Source organism: Solea senegalensis, linkage group LG15, assembly GCF_019176455.1.
Source record: "Solea senegalensis isolate Sse05_10M linkage group LG15, IFAPA_SoseM_1, whole genome shotgun sequence".
Taxonomy (NCBI): domain Eukaryota; kingdom Metazoa; phylum Chordata; class Actinopteri; order Pleuronectiformes; family Soleidae; genus Solea; species Solea senegalensis.
Genome location: NC_058035.1, coordinates 252,299 through 260,239, shown reverse-complemented (window position 1 = coordinate 260,239; position 7,941 = coordinate 252,299). Strand labels below are relative to the sequence as shown.

At 40.5% G+C, this 7,941-nt stretch overlaps 1 protein-coding gene across 1 annotated transcript; it reads right to left on the bottom strand.

Annotated features, from left to right (window-relative positions):
• Positions 1-1,667: 1,667 nt before the first annotated feature.
• Positions 1,668-7,940, bottom strand: LOC122781673 (ATP-binding cassette sub-family G member 5-like). Its single transcript, XM_044045587.1, has 9 exons — positions 7,587-7,940; positions 7,309-7,430; positions 6,878-7,014; positions 5,018-5,116; positions 4,700-4,832; positions 3,069-3,208; positions 2,512-2,641; positions 2,134-2,347; positions 1,668-1,956 (listed from the first exon to the last, which is right to left on the bottom strand). The coding sequence occupies exons 1-9, from the start codon at positions 7,736-7,738 to the stop codon at positions 1,668-1,670; spliced, it is 1,416 nt and encodes a 471-aa protein (XP_043901522.1). The 5' UTR covers positions 7,739-7,940.
• Position 7,941: the final 1 nt, after the last annotated feature.

The window sequence follows — 7,941 nt, the reverse complement described above, 5'->3', positions numbered from 1 at the left end:
AATCTTCACTTTATTCAGAGAATAAATATTTCTGGGACATTACTTTTCACAGCATTAAAGCTTTTTTTATTTCTTGTGCATGTATGTATATATGTATGTGTATATATGTATGTGTATGTGTGTATATGTATGTGCATGTGTGTATATATGTATGTGTGTATATGTATGTGCATGTGTGTATATATGTACGTGTATGTGTGTATATGTATATGTATGTGTGTATATATATGTGTGTGTATATATATATATATATATATATATATGTATATATGTGTGTGTATATATATGTGTATATATATGTTTATGTGTGTGCATGTGTATATATATGTATATATATATATATATATATATATATATATATATATATATATATATATATATATATATATATATATATATATATATATGTGTAAAGGTAAGTGCAACCTTTCTAACAACAGTGTAAAGCCAGGGAAACAAAACAATACATTTGATCTCACAGGATAATACTCAGGGGTCTTCAACATATTGTAGAGATGGAGCAGGGACCCCCTACTATAAAATAGTGCATTCTATACGTAGCTATTCAAATGTGTCTTCTTCTGTACTGTACAGTGCTGAAGGTGACTGGACATGCTTGAGTTAAGTTGAAGACATCTCACCCAAGAGGCTTCTTCAGTTCATGTGCAAATGTGCACGGTACAGTGAGTATAGCATGGCCGTGCCATTTATAAACATACCTTGTTAAAATGCCAATATCAAGAGTCAGCTAATCAAACTGGCGTTTTTATATTTTTAAATATAAATGATGAAACAAAAAATGAGTGATGGCCTAGTAGTGCCACTGCCATGTATGAACATACTGAGCTATTCAAATAATTGACAGATTCATGTTTGTGTAGCAAGAAGACCTGGGTTCAAGCCCCGGTTGGAAAAGGGCCTTTCTGCATGGAGTTTGCATGTTCTCCCTGTGTGTGCGTGGGTTCTCTGACTTCCTGCCACAGTCCAAAAACGTGCTATATGGGGATTAGGTAAATTGGTCACTCTTAATTGACCGTAAGTATAAAAGTGAGAGTGAATGGTTGTCTCTATGTGTCCCTGTGATGGACTGGCGAACTGTCCAGGGTGTACCCCGCCTATCACCCTATGTCAGCTTAGATTGGCACAGCACCCCCCGCAACCTGAGAAAATGGATGGATGAATGTCGTCAGAAATCTGTGAATGGCACACATACTCCCACATTAGTGAGATGTCTGACCCTGATGTGTAGCACACAACTTATCTTACCTTGTTAATGTGTATTTAAATTTGAGGGGGGAATAAAATTTTGAAAAAAAAATGTAATTAAATAAAAACAATTCCCGGCCCCGCTGTTGAACCTTCGATCTAGATTAATGTACAGCCTATCGCTTAATCTGACCCGACGGAGACTCTCATACGACTCCCTCAAACGAAATCAAAGCTGGACTTGGCACATTTTTTGCTGAAGGAAACAGAAACGCTGCACACATTTGAACTCCTTTCCCCCACTGAACGAGAGATAAATGAGCTTATGCAGCAGAGATAAAGACGTTTGTAACAAGCTGCTAAACAAAGATAAAACATCCTTTTTAATAAGGTGATAGACTGCGACGTGCACTTCAGAATTTCCTTGAAGCGATTGTATCTTGTATAATGTTACTCACATATTATGTGACTGTTGAGGGCCAGGACTTGGTGACATACCAGTGAAAGGGAGTCAAATAAATGTCTAATTGTTTATTAGGCTTACAGAGGGCTACAGCATTCAGCATGCCAGTGTAGGGTGAGGCACCGATGCTCTGGTAGATGATGCCAATGCGGTCCTGCACTGCGCCCTTACTGACGTCATTGTCTAAACGCATGACAAAGAAGGCCACAAAGAGACCATAGATCAGGTTCTGGGACAGACGCATCAGAACACCCATCCTATCTCTGGACAGGTTCCTCACAGTCCGTCTGCAGACAAAAAAAAAATAAAGGCAGGAAGACATCAAGTGAGTGGAATAACTGTTGTTGACACTGTTTGTCCTTATTATAGAACAAAGTTGAGCTGCATCCTGTGCCTTATGTCTCGCAAAGATCAAACAACACACAAATCAAAGGGGATTGAAGACTTTCTCAGTCAGCACTGACCTGAGCAGAACCTCCAGTTTGGCTGAGCCACTGGGTGACTCTTTGCTCTTAAAGGGAATGGCTGGTTTGTCCTCCTGCTGCAGGCTCTGCACTATTTTTCCCAGCATGCTGTGGTAGATCGCCGAGCCCTGATAGGACGACGTGATCTCGTGCATGCGATTGAAAGTGGCTGCCTCCCTTTCGCTGCTGCGTGTGTCCACTGAGGTGAAGTCAACTGTGTCACATCACAGGAGATTGATTTTTAAATGCACATACATGTAGATGCACTAAAATCTATATTACATGCCATTTAAATATGCAAGCTTTTGTATATTCAGTGTATATCATACATACAGAATGTACAGCCATTGATATACTGTACATATACATGTGCTTTACCATATATGTCAAAGGGGTTGCAGTACTCTGGACACTCATAGCCGCACTGACTGAAGAAGTCCACCATTTCCTCCGGTTGTCCACAGAACACCAGCTCTCCACGACTCATGATCGCAATCCTGCTGAACACCTGTGCGCACAAACATGGACACAAACGCACAGAACAAAGTTTATTTCCTCAGTAAGTGTATTTCTCAGGTCTAAAAACAATAGTCATAGCCCAAATGTACATGCAGCAATCATTTAAGAGAACTAAAAATCATTCTCCCAACAGGAATGACTGAGATGTCTACCTAATTATAACTAATAACTAATAACTGTAGTCTGGAAAATTACTTCTTAAGATGAAGTGCTAATATGGGGAACAATCAAAATTAAACAGCCACTATGAAGAGGAATAACAGATAGAACAAAACTGTTTTAGTGCACAAACAAACATGTGGTCACTGCTATTTTAATGGAAATAATTTGACTCTGAATTTGAATTTTGACTCCTTTTAAATGAAGTTTCCATTGACAAATCTCTCTCTCTCTTTCTCCAGTTCCTGAACACCCACCTTGAAGAGCTCGGAGCGCGGTTGGTGGATCGTTACTATGACGATACGGTTCCTCTGGGCCAGCTGTGCCAGGAGCACCACAATCTGATTGGCTGTCATGCTGTCCAGGCCGGTGGTGGGTTCATCCAACAGGATCACGCCTGCAAGGACATCACCGCAATGACGTCATGGTCCATGCGTGATTTTGTAACACACACACACACACACACACACACACACACACACAGTGAAAGGTTGAGAATAAGCTAAAGAGCCGCACAGTAACTTTTATTTCTCTTCTTTTAAGTTAGAAACTTTTCAATGCGCTCTTCATTAAGTGGCAGATGCAGGCCTCTCTGTGGGGCCAATTCAACTTATGAAGATAATTCAGTTCTTTTTTTCAGTTAATTAGTATAATTAGGACAATTAAAAGATTGCCTCTTAGCATGATGAAAGTAGAGTGGAATTAACTTGTGCTTTAATTGTGAGATTAATTCATTTCCTGGTTGATTGGAGAGGCAGCGAATAGGAACTCCTCATTACTCTCTCTCTCCTCTCTCTCTCTGTCTATAGTTATTTTAATCCTGAATGAGGACTGAGACCTTTCATCCTCCCTAGAGGACTGTAGACCTGATAAAGGACTTGGACACACACACACACACACACACAGGTGAGTTTCTGCTCATTCCCTTTGTGGGGTGATAACCCAGTTTTTCATTACGCTTCTCCATCTCTCCCTTCATCCCCTCATGTGTCCTTTACTTATTCCTCTCTTTAGATCCCTTTGTTCTTTCAGTGTGGACTTCTGAACACTTTAGGGATCTTGTCGTGAAGTTTACTCTTGTTTTCAGGTTGAAACAATCCTCACTGGTTTGGATTTGTTGTTTTTAGAGAATGTAGCATGTATGAAATGCACTTAATAGGGTTCTTAATTTGATTTATCTGATATATCAATCCAACCTTAATACTTCAGGTTATCTCCACAGTATTTATCCCAATTTCAGTCCTGTAAAGACAAAATTATTTAAGGTATAAAAGTATTTAAGGTTTACACATAGGCTTTTACCTCAGTTCACCTCATCATCACTTCTCTGTTTAATAGTATGTTTCTGGTATTAGTTGACCCCACCTTTTAAAAACACATTTCTATAAGATGGCTTACTCTTAATGCTAATGTTATAGTTATTTTTGCACTTGTTTTACTACAATTTAGTTGAGTTGTGTATCACGTTTCTTGTTTATTTAAAATTCTTATTTTCTATCTCTATCTCTATCTATCTCTATTTTCTAAATTCTTATTTTCTCTCATAGTGTTGTATCCTAATTTTATAGTTACTATCTTTTTAACTTTTATACCCTTTTATAATTTAGATTTTTAATTTTATGTTGACGTTTTATTCTTTTATGACAGTATCTTCTATATTAGCTTCTTTTTTTTTTTTCAGTGACCTTGAGCTCAGTGCTGCTTAATGTGATCTCATTTTCTTAATTTGGGGGTTTTCGATTTGTCTTTTTTCACGTTAGTCTGAATTCCTGTTCAGTTTTCCTTTTGCTTATCTAGAAAGCACATTGTGCTGATGCTTAAAAAGAGCTTCATGAATAAAATGATCATGATTATCCTCAGGAGTGTCCCAGCCTGGATCGGTACTCACGTGGGTCCTGCAGGAGCTGGCAGGCGATGGAGACCCTCCTCCTCTCGCCCCCAGAGATCCCTGGGAAAACACGGCCTCCGATAACGCTGTGGGCCACGTGACTCAGACTCAGCTCGGCCATCACCGAGGACACCTGCACAGCAGCCACAGGTCAAAGGTCAAGTGTCAAGATTATCACTGGAAAATATTTCCATTAATTTCTTTGAAAATAAATCGACTATAGATTTAAACAGTAAGTGACCCTAGCACTAATGAAGCAAATAATCTCAAATGTAAAATGTCAAATTTAGCCACAGAGACGATGCTTTCAACAGTCACCTTCTTCTTGATCGCATCAGCCGAGTGATTCCGCAGTGCCAGCTGTGCTGTGTATGTCAGAGTCTCCTCCACAGTCAGATAACTCAGTAAGTTATCACTCTAGCGGACACAAGAAGAAGAGGAGGGAACAGAGAGACACATAGTGAAAACACTGATGGGTCCTTCATACTAACTGAGGATATACAGTATTATTTAGTTTGCCGCATCGTAGAATCCTCCTCCATTTTATACGTACACTTTATTAGGTACACTTGTTGAACTGCTTGATAACGCTATTATCTAATCAGCCAATCACATGACAGCAGCTCAGTGCATGGTCAAGACAACCTGCTGAGGTTCAGAACACCATGAGTGGGGGAGAGAGGTTATTTAAGTGACTTTGAATGTGACATGGTTGTTGTGCGAGAACAACCGTCTCGAGGGTTTCACAGAGAATGGTTAGAGAAAAGGCTTTGTTGATTCCAGAGGAGAATGACCAGACTGGTTTAAGATGATTAAGAAGGCAACACTAACGCAGATAACTGTGTGCTTAATGAAGTGGCTGGTGAGTATAGGGGGGGCCATGCAGTTGGTGTAGTGGTTAGCACTCTTGCCTTTTTCAGCAAGAAGACCTGGGTTCACGAACCTGTCGTAACAAGGGCCTTTGTGCATGGAGTTTGCATGTTCTCCCCGTGTGTGCATGGGTTTTCGCCGGATTATCTGATTTCCTCCCACAGTCCAAAAACATGCAATATGCGGATTAGGTAAATTGGACACTCTAAATTGACAGTAGGTGTGAGTGGATTGTTGTTTGTCTCCATATGTGGCCATATGTGATGGACTGACATCACATGAACAGTCCAGATTGTATCCCGCCTACTGCCCTGACAGTCGCTGCCAATCTCATGTGGAGGATAAAGCAGTAGAAAATGGATGGATGACACTATGCACCATGTATGATCACTCACATCCCTGCACATCAAACTACGTCACATCCTGACATAGGTTTTAGTCACAGCATCTTCACACGTCTATGTACATTGTATGTTGACATGTGCATGGCACTGACTATAATATACCCTTCTACAAGACACACACAAACACACACACACACACACATTGTTTCGAAGTTCTGAACCTCCTGTCTGCCTCAATTAACATGTGGCGCCTCCCAGTCCCTCTCCTCTTCAGTCTCTCTCCTGAATGACTTTGATATCAGGAGCTCATATCACCTCCTCATCTGCAGCTTAGCGAGGGGAGTTAATGACGAGGCTTAGAGAGCGAGGGAGGGTTGGCGTTATCAGCGAGAGGAGAGATGATTTGAAAGGAAGCAAAGGCCTGCTTTACGCCACTGTTATTAATTCGGTCTTTGGATACACTTGAGCACCTCTCATTGAGAGATTAAGTATATGAGGAGGATATCGAGGGTCTTAAGTTAATTTCACACAGAGGCCGGGGCAGCCTTTCAGGAGTTTTAGCAAAATGTTGTTTTCATTTAGTTTTTAATGGTGGTGAGTGGAAACACAGACAACTTAAATACAAACTATCCACATGTGAGTGTGTCCAGAGCCAGCCAAAGTGAAAAGCTTGTGTGATTAGGTGCTAATAACTTTTACATTTCCTGTTATTAATGTGTTGGCAATATTTAATTTCATTCAACACTTCAGCTATTGAAATTGCTACAGACAATGAGGATATGCTGACTCCATGTTCTCGAGTTCTCATGAGGAACATTGTCTATTATTATTACATCTAAGTTATAAAATAGCAGTATTTTCGTTGAGTTTTTATAATTTTCTTGGCCTTGTTGTGCTGCAGCAGCATGGTGGTGATGGTGTGTATTCATACACATGTATACATGTGTGTTTCTGTGTGTGTTACCTGCAGCACATATGAGAAACAGTCCTGATACTCCTCTCTCTTCAGTTTCCTGCCATTAATGAAGACTTCACCCAGCAGTGTACCACGGTGTCCAATCCTGCCAGAGACGGCGTCCAGCAATGTGGTCTTTCCTGAGCCTTTACCAAGCAAACACAAAACACACACAATTACACTTAAATACATTTGTACAAACAGTGGTATTTTTAGATTTCACTTTAGTTGGCCAAAAGCAGGATACCCTGTAATTCCCTGTAATTGTAATTTCCATGACTCTGTTTATATAGTAGAAAAACAATAATGTGGTAATGGGTGTGAAAAATGCTTAAATCAGTCCATTAGAAAATGATCTTTTAAATGAACTTCTGATTGAAGCATATTCATTGATTCATTATCCACACATAAAAACAAACAAACTTAGGAGTGAGCCGAACCTGAATTTCCCAGTATGCCCATGATCTGTCCACTTTCTACATGGAAGGAGACGTCGTTGAGGATCTGACGTGTCCATCGCTTCCTGTAGGATGATAAGTCCCACCATGGACCCACACGCTCACTGCAACACACACACACACACACACAGAGCATATTTTTTATTTCCCCAGTGAATGACACCAGAGACTTAGTCATTTTATCAGTGGGCTTAAAGAACACAGAAAATGAAAGATATTTTGAACCAAAACCAAGTCTTTATAGACTGTGCTGCATTTACCTGACTGTGTAGGAGATGTTGCTGCCGCTCAGGCAACAGGGAGGCTCCGATCGCTCCTCTTTACTGTCCCTCCAAACATCCCTCTTCACATCTGACATGTACTTTAAGGACTCATGAGCTCTGGTCCTGTCCTCTGGTTCCAGTGCCTGCATTGCACAAAATCTGTCTCCGTGTTCTCCAGCCAGTCTGCTGCCCCAAACAACAACTGTATCTAGTCCGTCTCAGAGCACTTTTCTCATATCCAGACCCACACATCTACAACGCGTGAAGCTCTAAACGTGAAGTTGTCTCACAGTCCCAGACTTTGTTTCTCTGCATCCATTCCCCCGCACAAAGCAGCAGTGTCTCTCAGGAA

Excerpts from the sequence above, each read along its gene's own strand:
- LOC122781673 (XM_044045587.1), bottom strand. The coding sequence starts at position 7,738 with ATGCAGGCACTGGAACCAGAGGACAGGACCAGAGCTCATGAGTCCTTA. Across the intron at positions 5,117-6,877 it reads GTTTCTCATATGTGCTGCAG|AGTGATAACTTACTGAGTTA; the intron begins GTAACACACACA and ends TGTGTCCGCTAG. Across the intron at positions 2,642-3,068 it reads CGCGCTCCGAGCTCTTCAAG|GTGTTCAGCAGGATTGCGAT; the intron begins GTGGGTGTTCAG and ends TTGTGCGCACAG.